At 41.4% G+C, this 27,971-nt stretch overlaps 1 protein-coding gene across 3 annotated transcripts; it reads right to left on the reverse strand.

The window, feature by feature from the left end:
• On the reverse strand, positions 1-26,736 carry LOC111850072 (desmoplakin-A-like). Of its 3 annotated transcripts, none has more exons than XM_072712879.1 (25): positions 26,385-26,736; positions 24,688-24,822; positions 24,017-24,110; positions 21,425-21,558; positions 20,848-20,986; positions 19,931-20,056; positions 18,598-18,657; positions 18,339-18,506; positions 16,908-17,012; positions 16,691-16,786; positions 16,436-16,561; positions 16,107-16,259; positions 15,864-16,018; positions 15,082-15,208; positions 14,654-14,840; positions 13,898-14,163; positions 11,805-11,983; positions 11,324-11,462; positions 9,504-9,697; positions 7,562-7,724; positions 6,746-6,829; positions 6,530-6,637; positions 5,948-6,046; positions 5,548-5,706; positions 1-3,515 (listed from the first exon to the last, which is right to left on the reverse strand). In XM_072712879.1, the coding sequence occupies exons 1-25, from the start codon at positions 26,552-26,554 to the stop codon at positions 393-395; spliced, it is 6,489 nt and encodes a 2,162-aa protein (XP_072568980.1). In that variant the 5' UTR covers positions 26,555-26,736; the 3' UTR covers positions 1-392. The 3 variants fall into 3 exon arrangements, with proteins under 3 accessions (XP_072568980.1, XP_072568976.1, XP_072568973.1); XM_072712875.1 differs by having other exon boundaries at positions 5,209-5,706; XM_072712872.1 differs by having other exon boundaries at positions 3,886-5,706.
• Between the last annotated feature and the right edge of the window lie 1,235 nt (positions 26,737-27,971).

A 27,971-nucleotide genomic window follows, 5' to 3' on the forward strand; every position in this document is an offset into this window, starting at 1 on the left:
TGACAGAAGCACTGTACTTTTAATGCAAATAATAAATGATACATGTAGTGCATAAAAATGTGAAATTTCTCCAATGCAACCAAAAGAAGCTGCAGATATGCAGCACAATTCCTTTAATCACCCTCTTCCTTTATCAGGGACAAAGCACTTAAAAGCAATATGGAGTATTCTACTGTACCAAGCATAAGCATCGGAAGTACTTTAAAAAGAGAAGTAAAGATTATTTTTTTCGCAGCAGTAGTAAATATTTCTTGTCTACACCTAAACCAACACCTTTTTCCATATCTCCCACTGCCCTATTTAGTGTGTCAGTGTTATTTTTCTAAAATAAAAAAATCTGTATGCTGTATTACTTGTGTTAATTTGAAATTTATATTGCATGCTATAAGATATTAAGAAAGAGTGTTGGAGCTGTAAGTATAACTGTATCTGAATGTTGAGGTGCGGTCCACACTGCCCCTGCTGGAACCATCCCAGGAATCTGAATGGGAGCCACTTTGTGATACTGGGGCAGAGGACACATTGTAGGAGCTGCTGAGCCCTTTGCTGGACATAGAAGAAGCCTGGAGCATCATCACTCCACTGTTCTCCTCCACGAGACTGTTGTCCAAGGCTTCTTTGTAGGAAATCTTCAGTGTAGTGTTGGGGCATGTCAGGTTCTTTGTGTGCTGCTTGATGTCTCGAAGCTTCTGCGCCTCTCTTGCATCCACCCAGCCTTTCTGGATGGCATCTTCCAGACTTATCCTCTGACTGAGCTGAGGGTCCACCAAGCCACCAGTAACATACTGGTACTCAATGAACCTCTGCCCTGCATCATAGGGCAGCCACTTCTCCTTCATTGCCTCTGCTACTGACATCATTCTTTTGGTCTTCACATCCTCAAACCCAGCATAAGCTTTTTGAGCTGGCTTCAACCTAGTAGCCATGTCTTCATCGATAAAGCCTTGGTAGACGGCATCTTGCAGTAAAAGCCTTCTCCCAGTTGTGGGATTAACGATGCCTCCAGTACAGGCTTGAGCCTCCAGCAGACGCTGAGCAGTGATCGAGTCGACCATTCCACGTCGCTGTGCATCACTGATGCTCAACTTTTCAAGTGTTCCAGAATCAAATATGGCCCCAATAGGAGATTGCTCAGTCATACCATCAGCGGACTTAGAAAGTGTCATAGAGAGACTGGAAACATGTTTAGATGTAGTTGATGATACTGATGTAATCTGTGATTGGGTACTCTTTGTAATACTTCCTGGAACACTACTAATGGAATCTGACAACAGTCCAAGACCAGCCTTTCTAGTTAGCTTGTCAGCAAACTCTTTGAGAGTCAGTTTCCCTGCTCGATATTTGTCTACAGTGGCCTGGTCAAGGATTCCTTTGCTAAGACATTCCTGAATGTCATACCGCACACCTGTTTTCTTGTCAGTGATAATGAGTCGAGTAGAACCATCAGGTCCCGGGAAGGTCATTTCCTCCCACTCACATTCCTGGCTTGACAACTCAAGATAGGTTTCATAGTCGATGAACTCCTTCTCATAAGCTTCGCGCACAGTCATTTCGACCTTTGTGTCAGGGTCTACAATCACTACCCGGCGCTTACGAAGCTGCTGAGTAGGCCTCTGATCCTTCAAGGAAAGCAGGAGAAGCCCTGTTTTTGTGTCAGGGATGCACCTCTGCTTTAGCTGCCGGTAGGTCAGATTTTCTTCAGTGTTTGGATCGAAGAAGCCCTTTGTCTCATCACTTTCTCTGGAAAGGATATCATTCATCGCTCTGTCCAAATATCCCTGCCTGTACGCAACATCCACATCAATGCGATGACTATAGGTGGGATCTATTATGCCACCACTTGCGATCTGAGCTTGCAGCAACCTGATTCCATGACCTTTCTGTATCAGGCCCTTCTCAATAGCTTGGAACAGGGAGATTGTTTCATCTGTACGAGGATTTTTATATCCTGTGACGGCTCTCTCTGCAGAAAGGAGGTTGTCCTTGAACTCTATGCCAACCAGACCTTTTTGCAATGCCTCCTCTACTGTCAGGTACAGATTATTAACAGGATCAATCAAAAAGCCAGAGGCAGCCTGAGCCTCCAGAAGCTCCAAAGTGGTGCCAGGCTTGAGGAGGCCTTCCTTCATGGCCTGATAGAATGACAAGGGCCTTTGATTGGCATTGTCATAAATCCCTGCAATGCAGCTGGAGCCACGCAGGTATGACCTGAGTCTGTGCATGACATCCTCCTTTGTTATTTTACCTTGCTTCAGTCCATCCACATCAGAAGTTGTAAGCAGGTTAGCATTAACAAGCTGAAGAACTGGAACCTGTTTCCGTAGACCTGGCACTTCTAGGGGTTTATCTATATCGCTAAGGAGGAGGAGGCCAGTGCCAACTTCAGGTTTACTTTTCATCTTTAGATCAACGTAGCACCGTTTCTGCTGGTTAGCCGGATCAATATAGCATTCTGGCCTCATATTCAAAGCCCTGTAAAGATCATCATCTATTAAGCCACGGTCCAGAGCGACATCCTTTGGTAAAAACACGCTCAGGACTGGGTCTAGGATGCCGCCCACGGCTTCTTGTGCTTGCAAAAGACGGAGTGTAGATTCTCTGTCAATTTGCCCCTTCCTCATAGCTTGTCCCACAGACAGCAACTTGCCAGTAAGAGGGTCCTTGAAGCCAGTGCTGGCAGCTTCAGCTGTAATCAATTTGTCCCTGTCTTTTGCATCCACAAGGCCCTTAGCATAAGCCATATCAACAGTCATCTTCTCATTTTGTTTAGGATCAATGATGTAGCCTGTGGCAGCTTGAGCTTCAAGGAGCATGGTGGCACTTTGTGGTGTAAGAAGGTTTTTATTCTTAGCCTCTGTGATTGACATTTTGCCTTGGGGACCTCCAGTGATCCCTGCAATGATCCCAGTGCCTTTCAAGTTGACCTGGATATCAACAGCCACATCTTGGATGGTCTTCTTGCCGTTGATCAGCTGGTTAAGTGTGGCATTGTCGATTACTCCACAGTCACAGAGTTGGTAGGCTGTAACGTTTTTACGAATGCCATCAAAAACAAGCATGGAGGGGTCTACAGTCTTCTCTTGCTTAAGACTCCAAAGTTCCTTTTCCAGGGTTTCCTTTGTTACTTCTTTCTCTGTGGAACTTAGCCTGAGCTTGTACCTTTCATCCAGAGCCTTTAGTTCAGACATAAGCCTTTCAATCTCAATCTTCAGGGAATTCCTCTCTCTTTCAATGCTATCTTTCTCAGAATTACACTTTCTGACTTGATCATCCTTCAGCTCATACTGGGTCTTCCAGTAATTAAAGTCTCTGCTGATCTGAGATTTTTCATCAAGGAGACGTTGCTTCTCTCTCTGTTCAGATTCTAGTGTGGCTTTCATGCGGTTCATCTCATCATCATATCTCTGCACTTTGCTTTTATCCTGTTCCAGCATTTTTATCTTGGCAACCAGGTTTTCTTTTTCTCTTAGCAAGTCATTGTTCTGAGTCTGGGAGTCATTAAAAACACGAGATTTCTGAAAAGAAAAAGAAAAAATAAATTAGTAATATTCTTAAAATGTAGTAACGTATAGTTCCCATCTGAAACATAATTAAAGAAATTACATTTTAGCCAGTGTAATGCTTACATCCATTAAAACCATTATTACATTTAGTAATTGGTTGTTGTATAATGAAAATGTTTTTTTTTTAAAGCTGCATGTAACACAGCATACATACCCAATATTAGAATGTAGACTAAATAGCATGAAACTTAAAACACTGATTTCAACTCTTGTAATGAAGCCCGACCATATTTCATGTCTGGATTTTCCCATGGAAAAGCCAATTTGAAAGTCCAAACATGCTAATTTGAAATAATCCACTTTTTTATTATTATTAATATACCTCGATGGCTTGTTTTTGGACCTTTTCCATTTCCATTTTCAACATTGCCTTTTCCTTAGTTAAGTTGTCAATAAGTGTCTTAAGCTCCACAATGCTTTTGCCACTTGATTGAAGTTGGGCCTGTAGAGATGCTATCTGAGCAAGAACCTCTTCGCTGCTTTCTTTTGTCATCAGTTCATCTCTCTCCATCTTCAGGTTCCTCAGCTCCTCTTCTAGCCTCAAACGTTCTTTTGTTAGATTTTGAGTAAGTGTCTGCAGCTTCTCAATCTCAGTAGTATTGTCATTCAGCACCCTGCTCTTCTCCTCGATGGTCCTGTACAGAGTCTCATTACGGAGGTTTGCCTCCTTGATTCGGGCTTGTTCCTGCCGGAGCTGTTGTTGAAGAGCCTTCAACTCAGCAGACAGGCTGTCAGTCTTCTCCATGGTAGACTTCTGTTCCCTCATGCTCTGGTCCAGGGTATCTTGAAGCCTCTGTAGCTCCTGGTCCTTTCTTCTGTCTGCATTGGTGGTTTCCTCCTGTTGCCGCCTAAGCGCAGTAATGGTGCTTGTGTATTCTCTGCAGGACTGTGTCAGCCTGTCCAACTCTGCCTCCAGCCTCTTCCTCCCAGTAGCCTCATCCTGTGTCTCCTTCCTCTGCTTTTCAAGTTCATTCTCTAATCGATCTACTACCTGCTTAAAATCATTGATTCTGGACTGTAGGTCAACTGAGTGCAGCTCCAACTTGCCCTTTTCACCTGTAAGCCTTTCCTGTTCACGTGTGACCTGGATGAGATCTTGTTCTGTTGCTTTCAACTTGCTGATGACTTCAGCAGAGGCAGCAAGCTTTGCCTGAAGTTCAGTTAGAGCTTGGTTCAGCCTGGCATTTTCTGCCTCCATGGATCTTTTCTTCCTTAATTCTTCCTCAACATTCTGTGTCAGCAATGTTACCTGCCTGTTTTTGTCCTGGAGTGCTGTGGTGGTTTCTGCCATCATTTTTTTGTACCTGGCATCATCTTCATTTCTCTGTTGGATAATAGTCTGTATCTGCATCTCCAGCTCCTTTCTTCTCCTACACTCCTCTGTCCAGGAAGACTTTTGCTGATGAGCCTCTTCCTCTGCCTTTTTCCTCAACTCATCTGTCTCTCTTATCAAGACTTTCAGTCTCCTATTCTCTTCTTCCAAAATACCCTTCTCACTTTGAAGTCTTTCATGTTGCATGTGCAGTCCTGTGAAATCTTCATCCTTTGCCTTCTCAAGACTTTGGAGGTTAACCTTAGTGACCTGTATTTGAGACTCATAGGATGTCTTTATATTATTTATGTCCTGTTTATGTTGGTCTCTTACCTTTGAGAGCTCAGACTGAAACTCCCGCTGCCTTGCCATCTCATCCTCCAGCTGCCTATTCAACCTCTCAATCTCTCTTTCTTTGTCCTTGATAGTTTTCTCAATGTCAATCTTCATCCAGTTGACTTCTTCCAATTCTTTCTGTCTCTTACGCACAATTTGCTCATACTCCTCCTGCTGTTTAGAATATGTCTCCTCAGCCAACATTCTCTTCCTCTTCTCTTCCTCCATCTGGGATTTCAGTTGGATCATCTGCTCATTCAAATCTTTCACCTGGTTGAAAGAGTTGTTGAGGTCCTGTTTGGTGGCACTTTTCTCCAGATCCTGAGATTGTTTTACCTTCTCCAAAACAGTCAACTGGTCCTTGGACTGGGTAAGCTCCCGCTCATATCTAGCTAGAGCATCTTCAAGAGACTTGTTCTTGCGATTTCGATTCTCGATGTCCCCTTTCAAAAGTTTCAACTCTTCTTCTAAAAGGTCGATGCGGGTGTTTCTGATCTATATAAAAAAATTAAATCAGTTATTCATTCATACATACATGGGTCGACCCACAAATAACCATATACGTTTTCCTCAAGTAATATGGAACACATTATTTTAGGCCTGCCTTATGATGCTTGTAACCTACTATCTGCTTTGCTTGTAATGTTAGTTATGTACTTTTAGTGTCGCACTCGCATGTGGCTTTGGATAAAAGTGTCTACTCAATAAGCAAAATGTAAAATAAACAAAAATGTACCTTCAGTTCTTCCAAGTTCTTTAGCATTTCTCCCAAGAACTTGTAGTAGTCACTTGATCGAGTGAGAAGCTCAATGTATCGGGACTGCAGGTTTCCCATCTGGGTGGGGGGCAAATAACAGGGAATCCACTTAAAGAGTTTTATAACAGCCAGTTTTAATGCTGTACATATCTATAAAAAACAATGCTTATTCCGTTTCTCTGGCATTTGGTGTCCTACTGAATAAATCATAACTGCTAGGTATCTGTTTAGTTGGTATTCTTCTGGAATTTTGACTCTTTTCCTATACATAACACATTCTGTGTAAAACCATAATCTCCAATATACACAAGATAAATGTTTCTCATTTTTGCCAAAAGATTTGCAGCAATAGAAGCAAAGGGGTGGTGTGTGGCTCAGCAGGTGAGGCTGCTGTGCCTGAAATTCAAAGGTCACTGGTTCTAATCCTGCAGTCAGCAGGGTGATTTTACAGTCAGGTCCCCATTAAGCAAGGCCCCTAAACCAGAGACTGTATAACCCAGCTTTCTCAAAACATGTATGTCACTTTGAATCAAGCACATGCAGTTCAATGTAATAACTGACCTCCAGAGAGATGCCTGTGGCAGGGGACTGGAGCAGAGTTTGCCGAACAGGGATGTTCAGCAGGGTTTCTAGGCCTGCTCCATATGCGGCCAGCTGTCGCTCATAATCCTGCAAAAAGCACCCCCTACTGGTCAGTGGTGGATTCTGTGCACCTCCCTCAATCAAAATACAAGTTATTAAGTTTGAAATGGATGGGATTATTCGGCCAGTCCCTACCTTAATGGAGACAACACAAGTGTCTGCATCTCGTTGAACGTCTTCTACGGTTGTTCGCTTCCCTTTAATCTCTGAGTTCAGCGCCTGTAAAAGGCACACATGGAGAAAACTGAGCTAATTACAATACTGGATTAAGAACTGCAAAACTTGGTTTAATGAACTGCACTGCAGGGGGATCTCATCTTCATTTACCTTTGCTCTGTATTTTATTTCACGGCTGCCATTTTTTTGTTTCGTTTATTTTTCTCCGTATGGACGGAGAGGTGGATCTGAGGCTAGGGATCCATGCCAGCAGATGAAAGATTCAGTTTCAACTCCTGTGACTGTTACGAGTGATTCTACTTCATTGGGCCCTTGAGCAAGGCCCTTAACCTGCAACTGCTTTGTCCTGGGTATGACAATCTACATCCAGCCCTGCAAACAAGTCCTCCAACTTGCATGGAAATTTGGGGGTTGATGGCAGGATTGGTATTCTAGCCCACGGAAAAAACTTCACATTGTTCCATTCGAACTAGTGTGGTGCTAAGGTGCTAAGGTATCTATCACCCACTGCACTCGGGTTCTCATTCCTCAGGTGATATGTCACGTGGTGGGTGTGGCGACACACTGTATCAGCACATGCTCCTTAGCGTTACACTCTCTCTCTCTCTCTCTCTCTCATTTTGAATCACATTCACGCTGGACTCCTTAACTTTTGCTTTCCTACATTATACTTCCATTGCAAATATGCCACAGATCATGATACTGTAGCAGCATGCAAGGAGTATGTCACAAACCTATGGGCATGGTTTTCCACCAGGAACCAGAGTGCATTACCTTCTGCTGGTTCAGGTTCTCCATTAGGACCCTGACGTCATCGATTTTGGCAGCCTGCAGCCTGTCCTGCCGTTTCCCTGTCTCATCGATCCACTGGCCGAGGGTGGAGCTGGTCTGAATGTAGCGTCGGAGGAGCTGAAGGTACTTCTCCAGGTCCTGTGACCTAGGGCAGCAACAAAGGGTACAACTCAGTTAGAGGGTGTGGCCGGGTCTCTTCTGACTGGAGGGTCACCAAACCTTACTGCTCCTCAGTTGACTGACAGGTCACCCAACATCTTTGTACATCAGGAAATCTCTTGTATACCTAATGAATCCCAACTGAACATTAAGATGAAACATATATGCAAACTGAACATCAGTAATCATTCAAATACTAAATGTTTAAATAAGACAACTGGGAGACAATAGGAGTTTTCATGCCGAACTTCAGTTTCAATTTCAGTTTAATTTATTTATAGAGTACATTTCAGACAACAGCAGTTGAACAAAGTGCTAAACAAAATCAAAATGCCCTAAAACCCACATACGATACAAACAACAAAGACAAAGGAAGCTCCTATATGGAGTTAAAAGCCAAGCGTGTGTTTTCAAACGGAATTTAAACGCAGGAAGTGTTGGGGACAGATGAATATGCAGAGGAAGTGTATTCCATAGTTTCTGAGCTGAAACCGCAAATGCCCGGTCTCTTCTATGTTTTAGTCTGGATTTCGGGACCACAAGGAGAGACTGACCTGCTGATCTAAGTGCCCTAGATGGAACATGTGGGCTGAAAAGATCTGACAGATTGGTGCCAGACCATTTAATTCTTTGTATACAAATAGTAAAATCTTAAAATCAAGTGCACTGGGAGTGTGGGAGTAATGTGGTCCTGCTCACAAGCTCCTATTAGAAGCCAAGCTGCCACATTTTGAACTAGCTGTAGGCGTGAGAGGGAGGCTTGGCTAACACCAGCATTCAGGGAGTTGCGGTAGTGAAGCTGGAATGAGATAAACGCATGTATTACCCTTTCAAAACCCCCAAAAGATAAAAAGAGCTTGACTTTAGATAAAAGCCTCAAATGCAAGAAGCTAGTTTTTAGAACCAAAATTATGTATTTATTCAGTTTAAAATCACTGTCCATTAAGTTTTTAAACCTGGTCCCTGTTCCAAGAGCTGGGATCTTTAAGATAAATTAGTATGGGAGACACAAAAAGATCACAGGTTAAACTTCACTCATAATTCGAAATTACACCACTACCCCAAAACAATGGAGAATGACCAAGTTGTTTTGTTAGTTATTGGGGAGAGCAATCACAATCAAAACAAAACACTGCCTTTTATTTTTATTCATATGACCTGCAACATGTTTATATTTTATTATTAAATCTGACCAGCAGATTAATCTTTCAGTTTCACAAAATAAATAAATGATGTAACATTTCGCAGATAAGCACTAGCAAGTTTCACCGCCAGCACCAGCGATATAAGACAGAAGTATATTGGTTATCCAATGAAACTATTTAAATTGAAAGCACCTCATAAGACTAGTACAGTGGTTCTCAAAATGTTTTACACTGCATACCATCTCAGAAAATATTAGGCTTTCCACATACTGCTATTGTGACTAACATCATAAAAGTAGATACTGCCACATACCACCAGTGGTACACATACCACCAGTGGTACACATACCACCAGTGGTACACATACCATAGTTTGAGAGCCACTGCACAAGGAAATAATTTTCTCCCATAACCCTGCAAAGTGCATCATCTTCAACATTCTGACAGCAGCTGGAGACAGAACTTCAGAGACACTAAGTCAAGCTGACTAAACACTGGGGGCCATGTTTCCTTTTCTCAAATCCCAGCACACATTCACCCAGTGAGAAGAAAACAATTTTAACAAACTGTGGCACATATGAGCAGCAGAATGAGATTTGGGTGATTGGGACACGCCTTGCCTGTTATCAATCTGGGCCATGATCCGACGCCAGCGGTCATTCATCTGTCCCACCAGCTCAGAATACTTGGACAGGTCCACGTCACACTTATGAAATGACTGGCTGATCTGGCTGTTGCAGCGAACCACGTTGTTCAGCTTGGTTTCTGTCGCATTCAGCACGTCTCGCTTCTGCTCCAGCTCCATCCTCATTTGCTGAAAATTCCAACAATGAACACAGACACATGCACACAATGTTATCAGTTCCTATATCCTAAGTGGGAGTTGTCCTGTTGTACCTTGGAGGTTCCTGACCTAAACTCCTCCATTAAAATACATAGGCAAAAAACTTTTTTTTGAGTGCCATTGTGGATTAAGCAATATTTTCACATGTTTAAATTTTAAAAATACCATCTATCCACCTTCCAGTTCTTTTTTCTTGGGCTGGGTAAATCCTGGGGATTAAAGAAGAAACCTCTGTGCACCACTAGAGGGAGCTCACGTACTACCAGTGGTACATGTAGCTATGGCTGGGTGATATATCAATATTATACTGCGCATGTGCAATAATCACCAGCACTTCACATGACGGGCAAAACATTTGGCCGGACACCAGCTTTTTTTAGTATATAGACGTTTATTTACTGCCACAATTTGTTAAGCAGATTAATAGTATGACTAAAATATTAATGAAGCATTTTATGACATCCAAAAGTTAGTAATCAGTATAAATTCGGCATATCCTTATGTTTAATAAACGTGCCAGGATTTAAACTGCAAAAAGTACCACCACACCACCTCCTCTTTGAAAAGATGTCATGGCTGCTGAGCTGTTCCTTTCTTCACCAAACCATTACAGGTGCAACAGTACACAAAAATCGTTTTCGGTACAGGGGCGGTAAAAGTATTCAAACATAGTTTGCTTTTTAGAACTGTGCCACACAAATATTGTCTCAAAAAATACAAAGCATAACAAAATAAATATCCATTTTGGTGCAGCATTTAAAAAATACCCCTGCTGTAGTTGTATTCACATTAACAGCTTCCAGCTTCACATTAGGACATATGCGTGCATGTAGTGGCGTGGCTTCATCCACCCCTTTCTGAATGTTGCTCGGGGGAACCACACAAAGGTTCCACATTTGCTGCATTTGTTCAGTACCGAAAGATCTGCACCAAATATTTTCGGTCCGAATATGTGTACCATTAGACTCATACAAACCATAGCATACCAAAGCAGTATTACATGGTGTACTCCGCTAGCCGACTTTAATAAACAAAGATATGCCAAGCTTATACAGATTACTGACTTTTAGGTGTCACAAAATGCATCTAATATTAATATTAGATGCATTAATATTAATTTTCTAGCTGTATTAATCTGCTTAACAATTTGTGGGGATAAATAAACGTCTGTATAGTACTAAAAAGCTGGTGTCCGGCCAAATGTTTCGCCTGTCATCTGAAGCCCTGGTGATTATTGTGCATGCTCGATATAATATTGATATGATATTGCCCATCTCTATGTGTACCATAGTTTGTGAACCGCTGTCATAGCAGATAATTACAATAACATACCCATTTGACATTAAATTGACCTGTAAAGTCTTCACAAGCATGTGCAGATGCTCTTAAGAATATGCAATAGCTGGCCAGAATACCCTGGCTGATTTATACCCCCTCCCTCCCTTAATAGAACACCTAATCTGTAAAGCAGCTCAGTTGGTAAATAGCCTAGAATCAAAATCAAACAAGAGTGACTGAAAGACTGGGGCATGATGCCCAGGTCATGCTGGAAATCCATGGTTAATTCTAGGACTGCACGAGAACCTTCAGTCATACCTTCAGGACACCTAGGTAGTCCTCCACTTGCTTGGGGTCCTGGGAAGTGGTGTCCTTCTCTGTGAGCCGCGCCTCATGCACCTTGATTATGTCCTCTGCCTGCAACATGCTCTGGAACAGTGTCTGGAGTGCCTTCAGCCTGAGGTTCGAATGGAAAAAAACAGCAGACATATGGATAATAAGAGATGTGCTTGCAAGCAAAGATGCTGAATTCAACTAAGCTGTTGAATCTATAACAGATTATAGACGGGAACCAGGGTTCTGGGGAACCACTTACAAGTTACTTTGGAGGCACCCTGGTCCACATAGTGGCTAATAGAGGGCTCCCAAATCTCAGGGGCCCCACTAAAATGTGTGGGACCCTTCTGGGTATTTAACAATGACTTGATTCAGTGGAAATATGGGACAGTTTGACGGAGGAGGAAGATAAAAGTGTCCACTAGCAGCAACCTATCCATGAAAGCCAAACTAATGACCTTACCTGTCCAAGTAGGCAGTGGAGAAGCCTTCCAAGGAGCCCAGTTTCTGGTTGATGGCCGTCAGCTCTGTCTGGAGGAACTTGGCCTTATCTGCATCTGTCATGCCCTCTAGCTGCTTCAGGGTCTTGTCCTTCAGCCTGAGATATTCATCTCTGATAGTGCCGACATCACGGTATAGGGTCTGGAAAAGTCAGTGCAAAATTCAGAATGACTTCTAAACATGTGCTTTTTGAAAACTACCAATCAATTATGTCCAACATTTAAATATAGAGATATCTCCATATACCACTAGAAGGAGCTCATGTACCCCAAGTGGTACGTGTATCATAGGAGGTTTTTCAACTGCACCAGGTACCATACTTTCCGTACTTCAAAAAAAGTATGGTACTTCTTGTTCTAGTTTTCCACTGGCGTAAAAACTGGTATTGGGGCTGAATGATATTACAACGTAAGGCAGAGTATTTTATACTGAATTTGACATATGGCTATAGTGTATTGCACTGAGCTGTTTTGATATTAATTCCAACATTGCATGTTATGCATATGCAGTTCTCACATTGCAAGGACTGTAATGGGCAGAGATTAGGCTTTTTCATGCTGTGTCAGCAGGGGGGATTTAAGTTTTGCTAAAACACTCTTACTCTGTCATAGAAGACAAAACATTGAAATTTTAATGATTGTTCCATTTCATGATCGTCTATTACACCATGTAACACAGTTTTTGTGTCTATGAAATAACTATTAGTTCCTGTTAGCTTATATATCCAAATGATAGAAAATAACTTTCATTTCAAAATAACTTTGATTTTGTGGTCAGGACATCAATAGTTCAGAACACGAATTAGATAACATTAACAGCCTTTGCAAGAGACTTCAAATTTTTTACAAAATCTTCTGACTTGTGTCCATATAGTCCAATTAAACTTAAAAATTACATGTCCTTTTAGACTGATGATTGTAAACTAAGTTACTGTCACGAACAAGACCCCAGATGTAGTCCCCCATCATATTCTCGTTGTATTGTTCTTAGTATCGACGTTCGAATTCCTTGAGATCTTGGTGGAATCTTTCTCCTTGTTCCTCTGAGTTCCTTACTAGTGTCTCTACCAGATCCACATAATTCTCGGCCTTATGATTTCCGAGGAATTCCCGTACTACTGCGATGAAGCTACTCCAAGCTGCCTTTTGGACCTCTGTGGGAGTGCTGGGAAATTGCTGACTCCATGATTTTCTTTATCTGTGGTCCAACAAAGATACCAGCTTTTACTTTAGCCTCAGACAGCTTGGGAAAGAATTCTTCTAGGTAGCCATGTCACCAACATCTAGCCATATATCCGACTGATGTTACAGCACTTACATTGCTGTATGTTTAGACTTTATATATACAACAGCTTGGCACCATAACTTACTGCCATTAGCAGTGACTCAATCAAGGTTTTGCTGCAGTGATGCTAAACTTCTGGCCATGACTGTATACAAAATGTTGGACAGAAGTGACAAAACCAATGTTTTGACTCAATGGATGATTATTACTAGCTGCTTTTGACCCAAGCAACATGAAAATAACATTGTCTTGCCAGGAGCAAAACAATTTTTTTTTTTGTTGCCTAGTGTTATGTGTTACCACCGATGCTATTGCATGCACTCTGCAAGCCAATCATACTAATCATTTTCATCCTTGCTATTTAACTTATTGCTAGACAGGTCTGTGAGAAATGTATTTATTGTGAAATCTGTATTTACTGTATAAATATTCCAATATTTATTGCAACAAAATAAGATTGCAATATTTGAAACATTTTCCAATATCATGCAGCCCTAATAAATTATAGCAAATACTTTTTTATTTCTTCTCATTCCATCCACATCTCATTGAATCTGTTTATTCCAACTTGTGTTTTTGAGGCAGGTTTTTTGAGGCAAAGTACCGAAAAAATATCCCAGCTGCTTTGGTGCTTTTGGTACTGGTACCTGATGGAAAATCAATGGAAAAGAGAAAGCACTACATTTTTTGTACCAAAAGTATGGTTACTGGTGCAATGGTAAGACACCCAGAGTTGGCTGCTCGTTTCAAGGTCAGCCTGCCCACACCTACCTCCAGCTGGACAATGCGCTGGGAACACTCCTGAACGCTGTTTTCCCTCAGGGGCACGTGGAGATACTGGGTGAGACCCATCTCAGAGGCCTCCAGCCTCAGCCGCAGGTTGTGCAGCTCCGTCAGGATTGTCATGTCCCGCAACTCTGCAGGCGCTGGTGCCTCCAACTTAACTTGTTGAACCTTCTTAACCTCCATAACCTCCTTAACCATCTCAACTTCCTTAATCTCCTTAACCTCCTTAACCTCCTTAACCTCCTTACCCCCTGTAAACAAGAAAAGGGGATGCCAGAAACTGTCACTAGTCTGCTAAGATAACACCACGATTGCCATTACTAGTTTTAAAAAAAAACATACTTAAAAACTTTCTTCATCAAAACAGGCTCAGAACATCTCTATAGGGGTGTGGTAAAGGGGGGTGGGGGTTAGGGTGGAGTTAGGATAATTCCAAGGGCCGCTGAGTGACAGGGGTCCTAAAGAATTGGAACACGATTAAATTGGTTTGGGTAGGGGGCCCAAAATCCCTAGTGGTGCCCCTGCTTCTATAAAAGAAGAACTGATCCAGCCTTAGTACACTTTAGGTCATTGACAACAGCAACAGCATATTCATTTTTATAGATACACATACATGCAGAATTGTGTGAACAGTTGGTGAGTAGATACAATGAATGTATCTTGAGATTTAAAAAGGAATGTAAATTGCACATTTTTTTTATATTATCACTTCAGAGATGTCGTTTGAATTGTTAACCTTACCGTATGCGGGCAGCTGCACAACCAATTTGTTGTAATGTGCTTGGGCACCATTGTACTGAGTGTCCATGTTCCTCTTGTCTTCTTCGCCGAACAACTCGGAGCCCATGTAGTTACGCTGGAACTCCTGGTAGTTGGTCTCCAGGCTTCTTATGATGCTACGGTACTCCTCTGGACGCATCCGTACGAGCTGCAGGGACGGCAGAGCAACATGATGAACAATGTTCCCCCATGGGAGTTGTTTGCCAATCTGCACCTTTGCTGCCGTTATGTGACACTCAGGTCAACAGGAAATTTAACTAGCTTTAATCAACAAGCTGTCATAGAGATGTATGCATGAGATTCGATGGGCACCCAAATTCCTGCTGGATTTCCTGCTTGTAGAACCAGACAGGAAGTTGTGTAGCTCAGCTGTTCCTGGCAAGACGTACCATGCTGATGGTCATTGAGTTGATGCGGCCAATGTCTTTGAGACACATCTGCCAGGAAATGAGGCTCTTAATGTTGATGAATAGCTGGTTAAACAGGGCCAGGATGGCTTCATAGTACTGTTCGTTCCTATGATGGGCAAAACAAGTCTCCATTTTAGCTCGGGGGTGTGGTCCTCCCTGCTGCTACCCAACCCCTCCCCCACCAGACACATCGCTTTGGAGAAATCGGTCAGCACAACTGCTAATGCTTCCAACTGGGGGAATTACAATCATTGTAATTGTTGAAATCTTTTCATAGTGTTAATTGTTTCAGTTTTAATGCACCATATACGGAATAAATGATTTTGAAAATTAGAATATTTTAGGAATACTAGAATATTAAAAACATGCAATAATTTTATCATGTTTTTTAATAGTTTTTATAATTTCCATGATGCTATATTTTTCAAAAACACATTATTATGTAAGAGGTTTCTTATTAGTACAACTATCTGCCCTTAAAGCAGTGGTTCGTTTTGTCTGGAGACCCACCCAAAGAACATTGGTCAAGTCTCACACCCCAATTTGAAACGATAAAATTTGTTGGGGGAGGGGGGTTTGGGGAGCCAACATGATTTTATTTTTCACTTTTTTTTAGTACATTCAGAATATCATTTCTCAACCCCTCCCAATTATTTGCTGATCCCCTGAGCTCACAAACCACTGCCTTACTAACAGGACACATAGGTTTCGGTTTTGCCTATAGTGGCTAAAACAGAGATTAATGGTTCCTATGGTCTTACTTGTTGGCCAGACCAATGCTGAGTGGGTTGGGGGGAGGCACAAGAAGGCAGACAGATGGGACCAGCATGTCCAGACCCCCTGGACCTGTCACCTGCCATTTGCTGCGCTGGCTGTTGTCCTTCAGGATACCCTCATCACCATTAAGGATCACCTTCTGCAGAGCAAAGTGAAGACCAGCTGAGTGATGGTGTTTGTGCATCTGTGAGGCTGTGCACAAACGTGTACAAGCATGCTTCACTGACCTGGTCCTGTTTGAAGTCACACAGGGCCTTCACAATCACCGGGCCGCTGGTCTTCTCCTCTGCATTTCGTGGCTTCAACCTCACAATGTTTTTGGACTTGTTGACCAGGAGCTGTACCTGTCTCTTGTTCTCTGTCAGCCTCTCCTTTTCCCTCTGAGGATCAGAGGGGTAAAAATCAATGACCAGACTAAATGAGGCCCTTTGAAGACCAACACTTCATACCCTTAGTCGACCAATAACCCCGATCAATAAAGTTTGGGTTCCTAGGGTCAAATAAAAGGTCTTGTGATCATTTGCATTATGATTTGAATGGGGGCAAAATTCTCTACCTCCAGGTTCTTCAACAGTTCCTGAAGAGTCTCCAGGGGCATGACCCTGTTGCACGTGAACTTCTTACGCATTGTATCATGCTGGTTCTGCAGCTTGCTGTAGGTCTCATTGGCGTCTTTGAAGAACTTTGGAGGAGAAACAAAGTTAATCTTTTGAAGATACTTCAATTTATGATACAAAATCATTGGTGGCTGATATTCCACTTCATATTCAAGGTCAATAGCTGAATGGGGGGCAGGGTGCAGGGGGGGTACCTGGCTATAAGCTGCATTCTCCTTAAGGTGTACGTTGATACACTTAGTGATCTGAAGGAGCCAGCTCCACTGGGTCTGCAGGGTTTCCATATAAGCCTAAAAACATAAGCAGAGGTATAGCCCAACACGCCATCGGTTAAACAAATGAGGGGTAGAATTCAGACATAACAAAGTAAAACAAAACCACAAAACAAAACCTTCTCCTGTTCAAGTTTACCTCGATCTTGTCGGATGCTGGGTGACCACTCTGAAGGAGAACATCCACCTTCTGCTTGAGTTTGTTCAGATCCTTCTCCTTCTCTTCCAAGACAAACATGAGTTTCTAAACGAGCATAAGCAAATACATGATTTAGGAACACAACCATCGCAGTATGCCAAGACATTTTTGAAGCTTAAACGTTATATGATACAGTTTCATCATAAGGGGATTACACTTTCAAGTACAGGCAAGTTTGCGATGTTTGAAAATCCTTGACAAAATAAATTTAGTAAAATGAAGACAGGACGATCAGTTTCAGTGTTTGGAAATATGTACAAATGACGCTGACTTTCAAGGATTAGAGAAGAGACAAGTATTATAGGGTCTCCACTGCTTTATGAGCATTCGCTTTAGGCTCACGTGAGCATCTGTTTTTCGCTGAGTGAAATCCAAGTAGCATTTTCACTTTTACAAAAAACGAAGAAAAGTGAAAATAGTGTTTAGTGTAGGGCTGGGCAGTAAATAGAATTTTTATGTCGATATATTTTCAAAACAAGATATAGGATAATGCAGTATCCCTTATATTGATATACTTCTATTCTAAATCACTGATTTATGTAAGGAATCTTACAATATAGCAGGATTTTTTAATATGGCAAACAGGCTATGTCAGCGTACAGTACCTTATCATCAAACTAGCGTCTGTAACTACTGGTTATTATGCTACACTGTTTTAAGCAGTTAGATCAGGCGTCTCAAACTCCAGTCCTGGGGGGCCGGAGCTCAACACAGTTTTTGGTTCACCCTCATTTGACACACCTGATTAAACTCCTTGTGCTAATTACCACACAGCTCTTGAGCTGAGTCATTTGTGGTGGAATGGGGAAAGAACTAAGCTACACGGGGCTCCAGCCCCCCCGGACTGGAGTTTGAGACCCCTGAGTTAGATAATCAAGCATAATGTGCTGCATGGGATTTTTTTTTGTTTATTGAGCAAAATAAAGCATAAGTTTATGGACAAAATAAAGCATAAGAAACTTCTGTAAACTTTATGGGTGCTCATATTATCTGTAAAAAAATGACACAATCTGTACAACCTACCCGATCCATTCCTTCCGGGTTCGGTTCTTGTATAGTGTACATGCACACATGTGTGTGTCAGTCACATCAGTGACGTCATGTATGTGTTCCATATTCTGGCACGGTTAGTGACGACACTACATCCGTACTGTGCCCGATTCTGACTAATCGTGCTCCTGTCCACCTCTCCAAGCAGGTCAGGGCACGATACAAAGCGATCACACTAGTCAAATGAACAGGACTTTGGGGGACAAATGTGCTCGGGCATGATACGGATCGGCTAGTGAGTACACCTTAACCCCCCATTACTGACCCTGACCCTGTTTTCTCATAAAAGGGTCTCCTAAGTACTAATAAAAGGCTACTTACTGAGTAGTTCTCCTGTCTATTAGGGATGTAGGTATCTATGTTCTTGTCTCCCCAGTCGGACACCAACTCTTCTTCTTCGCGCTCATTCACCCACATGATCTCCCTGGAAATCTCCTCGATGATCGCCTGAAGTTCCCTTAGTTGGTTGGTGCGGTTACAGGACATCCTCTGAATGGAATAGTGTACAGGAGGAGGTTGGTGAGACAGGCAGGCATGTGCTTGCATCAGTGTTTATTAAAACACAGATGCACAGTCTAACCTGCAAGCTCTCCCACTCCTGCTCCAGCATATTCAGGTTGGCTTTGTCTCTCTTTTGCAACTGAAACGAGAAGGAAATTAGGGTTTGGGGTTTGATCATGATCAATTTATACTGGCAATCAAAAGTTTCTGAACTTTTAAAAAAAAATAACTTGAGGCTTTGATTAGTAAAATACCTAGAACCTGTTCAGCAGTGATCACTGTAAAAGGTGCCTATTTCTGTGAGTGTATGATTCACCCTATTTTTTATTACAAAGGTGGTGTTTGTCCTTTATTGCATTTTTAGTGACATTAGGCTGATCTCTAACAAGATTTTGTGTTGGCAGAAAGGGGCCAAAAAAGTGACTAATTTTTAATCTAATAAGATATTAGTATAGTATGCTATTAATGTTATTTATCTAACAAAATATTTCCATTTTCAATTTTCATCCATCCACCTATGTTTCAACCACGTACAAGATGGTAAGGTTTATAACAATTTATTACTTTTAAAAGTTATCAAAGATCTTTTAAACATAAGACCTTCTAGGCCTATTATTCATTAAATCGATTATTTATTTGTACTTGTACAAAATTGATGATGTCAGTCAGTTTGGTATGTGATGAAAGTTGCGCTGTATGTACACTGTAAGCACATTGCAGGCAGGGGTGAGTACAGGGGTGGGGCAACAGGGGCACTGGCCTCAGCTGAAGGCTGATTGGCCTACATAGGGCCCCCTCTCCTGTCACTCATTGATTCAGAACATATCATTGGCAAATGATAAGGTGGGCCCCTCTCTATGAATTAGTGTTGGGCGGTATACCGGTTCATACTGAAAACAGTTTTTTATTATTGTTATGATATGATTTTTTCTTATACCGCAATATCGGTTTAAATAGCCTACACGACGTTCGGAAAGTGGCGCAACTGGAAACTGTTTAAGAGGGGACCTTTTTCACTGCTGCACCACTAAAAATGTACCGCAAAAGATCAGAAACGAAAGATATAGCTGACGCTGGAGATGAAAATAATGAGACACTGGGGTTGTCAAAAAATGTATCATTATGTTATCATTAAGGTAGCAGATAGGTGCAATGGCTAATAATAAAAAGATACAGTTAATGTGGGAACAATGCAAAAATGTAAAACAAAAATGTGTCCTGTAAAATCCTGTAAAATGTGGTAAACGCCCAGTCATACTTTAAAAAAATAACGTTGTATACCGTGACACCGATATAACTTTGAAAAATACCGTGATATAAATTTTTGGTCATACCACCCAGCTCTACTATGAATTATGGCTCCACTTAAGGGGTAACCCTAACCCTAACCCTAACCCCCCAGTAGTCTTTACCAGCTCCTCCCTTGCACGGTCCACCTCAGCGCTTCTCTGAATGGAGCTGTGGAACTTGTTCTGGTTGAAGATCTGCTGCTCAATGGCACTGGGGTCATCTCCCCAGGACGAGGTCTCAATCAGCCGCTGCATGGTGGAGGGAGGGGAGTAGGGAGGTCAAGTTTGTGCACAGCACTCATAAAGCTTCTGTTTGCATACCGTATATGGTTACGATTAATTAAAAACCCTGCTGGGATCGACATTTTGACAGCATAAGTGTCAGACTGGGGGCTGATACAACTCCTACTGCACTGCAAACAGGTTTGGCAACAGCTTCACAGGGCTTTTTCTTGCCCCGAGGCATCGGATTTGTGGAACCCTAATGTGCAAAAGGTTATCACTGAATAAAATCAACTGACACATTAAAACTTCCAAACCGGCCTCCATTCAGTTCTCAGCCTGAAGACTCCCTGCCATTCCAATGCATATCACCAGGTGGCAACAGAGTTACAGAAAATCATTCTAGGGCACTCTGCAACTTATCAGCTTTGGGATATTCCAGGAATCTGCAGCAGAAGTGTTTTTTTAAGCACTTAGATAAAAGGAGTGAGTTGAAGCATCATGCTGGTAAGCTTATTTTAGACCACTACTTCTCTTCTTTAGGAATTAAAAACACGTTTGCTTTAAGTAACAATGGTCAGAACCATATTCATTCTCATATTTACCTAATAACACACATGAAATATCTAATTCTTCCCAGCTGGTGTCTCTTGGGAATGTTTATCAGAACAAAAGTGTGGAAAATCGGATAAACCTGAGAATAAATGTGTAAGCAGTTAGACAGCGCCTCCTCCCCTTCCCTGGGATATTTTGTATATAACACACAGATCCATTCTCAGTGGCACAGTGTAGTTTTGTTTAATAGTTGCTGAATGTACCTTCTGTTGCCCAATCCAGGCTATGGCCTCCTGGAAATTACGGCTCGGATCCTCCCGGGTCACAAGGCTCTTCCTGCGTTGGAGTGTCCCACCGATAGCATAGTGGATCCTCTGCATCATTTCTTGGTACTGGTCCAGGCTGTAGGTGGGAAGAACCACCAGTCAACCATTTTATCCAGTGATAATTTCACACCATTACCACAAAAATGGACCAGGTTTACACCCATCTCTGCTATACCCAGACTAATTATAATATGATATTTAACATGATACATATTGAACATAATTAAGATGAAATAACAGTTCCTTCATGTCAGTGCAGAAAGTAAATTATAAAGCATAACCAGATATAAAACTGAATTTAAAAAATCAATTCAGATATAAAAACCGAGTAAAAAAATATTTTAATGGAGTAACATATCCAGTTTACCTTCTGCAATTACTTTTTAATCCAAGACGCTGTTGTAAATTAAGTTAACTATGAAGCTTTGATCCTTATCAGGTGTTGTGTGCAGGGGGAGGGGGGGAGGGGGGGGCGCACTGTGTTCCAGCACCCATGTGACAGCAGCATCCTCACCTCTGAAAGAAGACATCGCTGGGCTGTCCCTGGTTCTGCAGCTCCATGGCACATAACTGCAACTCCTGCATCAGGTTATTGGCCATGCCCATGCATTTCTCGATCTCCATTTTGGATCTGCCCGAGCCGCCACCCTGGAGGGAAGGAGAGATGGGGGGGGGGGGGGGGGGGGTTAATCCATGCTAAATGTTAAAATCTACCCCAGATGGGCAGAATCACAGAAAGTAATCAACCTTATTGTCTATTGTCTACATCAGTTCAGTACCAGCTAAGAAAAATCATTAGACTATTGCATTGCACACATTATCTGCACTATGCACTATTTTATGTACATAATTAATATTGATTGTTTTGTTGTTGACTGACTTACTTAACACCCCAAAGCAAATCCCTTATATATAAAAGTACTTGCCAATAAATAAATGATTTTGATTCTGTTTGATTCCTATTATATATTTCTGCCATACAAATACACTATATGGACAAAAGTATTAGCACACACCTCTTAATCACTGAATTCAGGTAATTCATTCAGACCAATTTCCACAGCTGTATAAAATCAAACACCTATTTATGCAGTCAGGTTTACAAATACTTGTTAAAGAATGGCTCCTTCTGAATTCAAGCATGGCACTGTCATAGGATGCCAATTTTGCAATAAGTCAGATCGTGAAGTTTCTTCCCTGCTAGATATTCCATGGTATGACCAAAAATTTATATCACTGTATTTTTCAAAGTTATATCGGTTTCATGGTATGCGACGGTGTTTTTTTTAAAAGTATAACTGGGCATTTACCATATTTTACAGGATTTTACAGGACACATTTTTGTTTTACATTTTTGCATTGTTCCCACATTAACTATATTATTTTATTAGCCACTGCGCCTATCCACTACCTTAATGATAACATACGGCTAACGTGTTTTTTGGCTAACTGCTTATAGATAAACGGCTAATGTTAAGGTGTACGCCGGCCAAGTTAACAATTTTGATAAGTGTTTCATACTTCAGTGTTGCTGGAACGCGAAATTTCTCATAAAGACCGGGATGTCGGTCTTTAAGATGCTTCGCCAGGTTTGACGTGCTACTTGACTTCGTCAACACAACTTTGTAGCACTATTTGCATAGAGGCTTATCAACATCCTTAGCCAATAATGGTGAAAATGAGTATCTAATCAGATACTAATTATTAATTTCAATTAGTATCTCACAATTGATTTTTTGACAACCCCAGTGGCTCATTATTTTCATATATCTTTCGTTTCTGATCTTTTGCGGTACATTTTTAGCGGTGCAGCAGTGAAAAAGGTCCCCCCTTAAACGGTTTCCAGCTGTGCCACTTTCCGAACGTTGTGTAGGCTATTTAAACCGATATTGCGGTATAAGAAAAATTCATATCATAACAATAATAAAATATGGTTTTCGGTATGAACCGGTATACCGCCCAACACTATTCCATGGTCAACTGTAAGTGGTATTATTGCAAAGTGAAGGCACTTAGGAACAAACTCAGCCATGAAGTGGCAGACCACTTTAAACTAACAGAGCGGAGTTGCCGAGTGCTGAGGCACATAGTGCGTAAAAGATTCCAACGCTCTGTTGACTCAATATCTGCAGAATTCTTCTGCCATTGACACCAGTACAAAAACCTGTGTGCCGGGAGCTTCATGAAATGGGCTTCCATGGGCAAGTAGCTGCATGCAAGCTTCACATCACCAACCACAATATCAAGCATCGATGGAATGGTGTAAAGCATGCCGCCACTGAACTCTGGGGCAGTAGAAATGTGTTCTGAAGAGTGACAAGTTATGGTTCTCTGTCTGGCAGTCTGATGGATAAGTCTGGGTTTGGCAGATGCCAGGAGAACATTACTCCCTGACTGCATTGTGCCAACTGTATAGTTTGGTTGAGGAGGTTGTTTTTCAGGGATTGGGCTAGGCCCCTTAGTTCCAGTGTAGGGAACTCTTAATGCTTCAGCATACCAAGACATTTCGGATAATTCTATGCTTCCAACGTTGTGGGAACAATTTGGGAAATGTCTTTTTCTGTTCCAGCATGATTGTGCCCCAGTGCACAAAGCAAGGTCCACAAAGACATGGTTGGGTAAGTTATGTGTGGAAGAACTTGACTGGCCCACACAGAACCCTAACCTCAACCCCATTGAACACCTTTGGGATGAACTAGAATGGACACTGAGAGCCAGGCCTTCACATCCAACATCAGTGCCTGACATCACAAATGCTCTTCTGGGTGAATGGGCAAAAATGAACACAGACACACTCCAAAATCTTGTGGAAAGCCTTCCCAGAAGAGTAGCAGCTGTTATAGCTACAAAGGGGAAACCAACTCCATATTGATGCCTATGGATTTAGAATGGGATGTCATAAAAGTTGCTGTAGGGGTAATGGCCAGGTGTCCAAATACCTTTGTCCATATAGTGTATGTTCTGATCATTTGGACTCATTCTATAAAACGGATGTCGCCTATCCACATCTCCATCCCATCCTGCAGGCCACATTACTTTACAACAGAACCAACAGCGCATCCACACACCATAATGCAACATTCAGGTGCAGCTCGCTGCGACTTACAGACTGCAGAAGAAAGTCTGCTTTCTGCAGGTACTCCTGACACTGTGCTTGAAGACTGCTGGCTCTCTGATGAAGGATGCTCACCTGAGAAGGACTGTTGGTTCAAAAGTTATGTGTTGAGTCATGCGTCATCTCATTCACGACATGCATCGCTTTCATTTTCACATTGATATAGGTTTCTCACTAAATTCAAACGCATGCTATGGGTGGTAATATTACCATATTACTACATATTGCACATTAATATTGTACGTTACTACATACATGTGGAATACTACATATTTGAACGCATGCTACCAGAGTGGGCGGCATTGGTCAGCTGCATGGCAGGGGTGAGATTTTCAGTTCAATACAAGCCCGCACACACATGCACAATTTATTATTTTGTAAATAGTATGTAGGGTTTGGTACCCTAACGCTTTTCATGTAGCTAATTTTAGGTTTATATGGAATACTATAGTTTTGACATAAGAGAGTCAGAAAGCGTGAGCGTCACGACAGATGCGTGAGAGTTGGGACCCTGTGTGAGTTCTAAAGCTGACCTTTAGCTTTGGTTAACATAGCATTTTAAAGATCATCAGTGATCACCTTTCAGTATTATCACTAGTGCGACATAGAATCATTTTAAGCATAACCTGTTAAATAATCAGAACACTGTTTTTCATACTCACCCTCCCGACACAGTCTTAGTTAAAGTCCTATAGGTGCCATAGTTCTCCATTACGTCCGCGCCGTATCCTTCACCCGCGGTCGTCTCTCCGCGCCCGAAAGCGTAGCCGGAGCTGTCACCGCGACTTTTCTCCAAGCTATGGAATTTAATTTAAATATATGATTATAGTCTGTCTGGATATAGCAATAAACGCGCTAATAAATATATGGTAATTAGTTTGAATTCTGACAGAAATGAAGCATAGCGTACTGCCAAGGGGTTCAGCCCATAACCAGGGTGCTCCCAGTCGGCCAAAAGCCTCGCCTTTGATTCTGGTGTTTCGCTTTAATCCTTTACAGTTTAGCACAGCTTCATCAGCAGGGAGGAGGCTCTACACACTGGTTACACGTGGTACAAGTATCTCAACAACTACTACTTAGGCCTATCCAACATTTATTTTTTATTTTTTATTTTTTTGTCCTCGTGAGAAAGACTGAGAAATATATACACTCTCAGCATTCAGCCTGCGATACGAATGTCTAACAGAAATAAAAACCAGTGTGATTCTATGGCTTGTGCTGTGGCACAATTCAATTGTTTTTGTACGTTTTTAACTATTTTCATATTACTTTCTCCAAATACCCACAATAACCAAAACCAAGCCTAAACCCAGAATCTCAGCTCAGGGAGCTTTGCGAAGGAGTGGTTGTGATCATATGATTTGTTCTTTCTTGTTTCATATTATTTAGTACTTTCAAATAAACATCTAAAGAATTATGTTTGTTATTAAGCTACCACATCCTCCAAGAAGTTGTTAAAATGGCATGTGCAAGAGGGTTGCCCATCTGAATACTTCAAAATATATTAAGTATTTATTTTACTTTTAGTTCAAATATAATCAAAATAATTGTGTATATATTTTTTTCTTTTAAAAAGAAAACGGGAAATGTTACTGACATGCGTATTCAGTAGATGTCAGTATTACTAATTACGAATGACCAAGAAAAAATACATTGGCATTTACTAAATGAATTTAATGGTAATATTGCAGAGAATTGGGCCTATTATGAATAGATGGAGAGATTTTGGTTGTTTTGTTACTGCAAGAGCAAGGGTGCTTCACGATTTGTTACACAAATATATTTAAGGTCAGCAAAAGCGAGAGCACAAGTATTGTGCGTATTACAAATAAACAACAGCATTCAAACAAAATCATGCCAGTAAATTCAAACGCATGCTATGGGTGGTAATATTACCATATTACTACATATTGCACATTAATATTGTACGTTACTACTGTACATACATGTGGAATACTACATATTCGAACGCATGCTACCAGAGTGGGCGGCATTGGTCAGCTGCATGGCAGGGGTGAGATTTTCAGTTCGATACAAGCCCGCACACACATGCACAATTTATTATTTTGTAAATAGTATGTAGGGTTTGGTACCCTAACGCTTTTCATGTACAGTAGCTAATTTTAGGTTTATATGGAATACTATACTTTTGACATAAGAGAGTCTGAAAGCGTGAGCGTCACGACAGATGCGTGAGAGTTGGGGACCCTGTGTGAGTTCTTCAGCTGACATTTAGCTTTGGTTAACATAGCATTTTAAAGATCATCAGTGATCACCTTTCAGTATTAACACTAGTGCGACATAGAATCATTTTAAGCATAACCTGTTAAATAATCAGAACACTGTTTTTCATACTCACCCTCCCGACACAGTCTTAGTTAAAGTCCTATAGGGTCCATAGTTCTCCATTACGTCCGCGCTGTATCCATTACCCGCGGTCGTCTCTCCGCGGCCGAAAGCGTAGCCGGAGCTGTCACCGCGACTTTTCTCCAAGCTATGGAATTTAATTTGTGAATCGTAGAAACTCATTTTTATTCCAACATATGAGGCGGGGAAAAAAGCAAAAGAAAAACAAGCGACAGGAAAGCAAATCAAACCAGGACGACGGCGCTATAAAGTAAACTACTCATCCGACTGTGAATGTCTCCGTCGCAGCGCACGGAGGATTGAGTTACCGACACGGAAGGCGAAGCGTATCTCAAAGTATAACTTGTTCCCTTTTTACCTTCACGTCCACACCTAAAAACGCCCCAGGGCGTTATCACGTTAGGGGGAGGGTTGTGTGTGTGTGCATGTGCGTGTGTCGGATGCCTCAGTTCTCACGGTCAAATGGGCTGCTCTTCGAATAAATTTTTCATGAGTTTTGTTATTTTAGGTGGTAGCCTGACATAGCAAGCCATGTCATGACACTGAAAACAAGTCATTGCAGCACTGGTGATGGTGTCAGAAAAATAATAATTCACCATGCCTTTAGTTCGGGTTTGCCTATTTATCTATTTATTTGTTTGTAAAGGTGAATTGTTCCATTAAAAAACGTTACAAAGAAGTTGTTGGTCATTGGTATGCCTCATTAAAAATCATGGTGTAATTCTAAAAATTTATTTTTAAAATGTCATTATTACAATATACCGACAAGACACAAATAGCCTAAATAAGTTAGCACACGTTCCAGCGTTTGATCAGAGCAATCCTTCACAAACTAATTTATATCTAAGAGAATTATCGTCTTTGAAAAGAAACTGCATCCTTTGTCATGTGTCTGTTCTGCTATGAACTGAATCATTTGAGCCATTTGAAAATTCATAGATTAGGCTGGCTTGTTATGAACCTTGGACACAGTCCGCTTCTTTCTCTAAAGGTGTGGCCGACCAGTGTTAATTTTGACAGCGTATTTTGATTTAGTTTTAATCTTTTGACGAAAATGCAATTTAGTATTAGTCATATTTTACTCATTTGTTGAAGTCTTTTATTTTTTAGTTTTAGTAGACGAAAATTACTATATTCAGTTGACTAAATTTGCAGTATATGCAGTCAATGAAACTATAACAGGTTTAGTCATAGTCTAATACATCATTTTCATTTCTTTGAAAATTTCACTAATCTCAGTAGGCTAGTCTGTGTGCCTGTGATCAGAAGGTCGCTGATTCGAACCCACTCTCAGCACATCTGCGGGTCCTTGAGCAAGGCCCTGGGAGTCCCAACAGGTGGCTTTACTTACTCTTACTCTTGCCTGCAAAGACAATTAAGTTGGGGGAGGCGTAAAGATAATTTCCCCACGGGGATAAATGAAGTATCAACTATTGTTATTATTAATTTTCTGTGTGTTCACACCCGCACACACACGCAAACACAGATTATTGTGGCTCTATCCACTTTTGATTCCTGAAGAAAAGAAATATAAATTAGCTCACATTGAGGTATACCATAGTTTTGAACATGTGGTCTT

The sequence above is a fragment of the Paramormyrops kingsleyae genome, chromosome 1 (assembly GCF_048594095.1).
Source record: "Paramormyrops kingsleyae isolate MSU_618 chromosome 1, PKINGS_0.4, whole genome shotgun sequence".
NCBI classification, from domain to species: Eukaryota; Metazoa; Chordata; class Actinopteri; order Osteoglossiformes; family Mormyridae; genus Paramormyrops; species Paramormyrops kingsleyae.

What these genes read in the sequence shown, in the direction of transcription:
- LOC111850072 (XM_072712872.1), bottom strand. Translation starts at nt 26,554, where the DNA reads ATGAGTTTCTACGATTCACAAATTAAATTCCATAGCTTGGAGAAAAGT. An exon ending in AGAATGCAGCTTATAGCCAG is followed by an intron (nt 16,562 to 16,690) that starts GTACCCCCCCTG and finishes TCTCCTCCAAAG; the next exon opens with TTCTTCAAAGACGCCAATGA. An exon ending in TCCAAAAACAAGCCATCGAG is followed by an intron (nt 3,516 to 3,885) that starts GTATATTAATAA and finishes TTTTCTTTTCAG; the next exon opens with AAATCTCGTGTTTTTAATGA.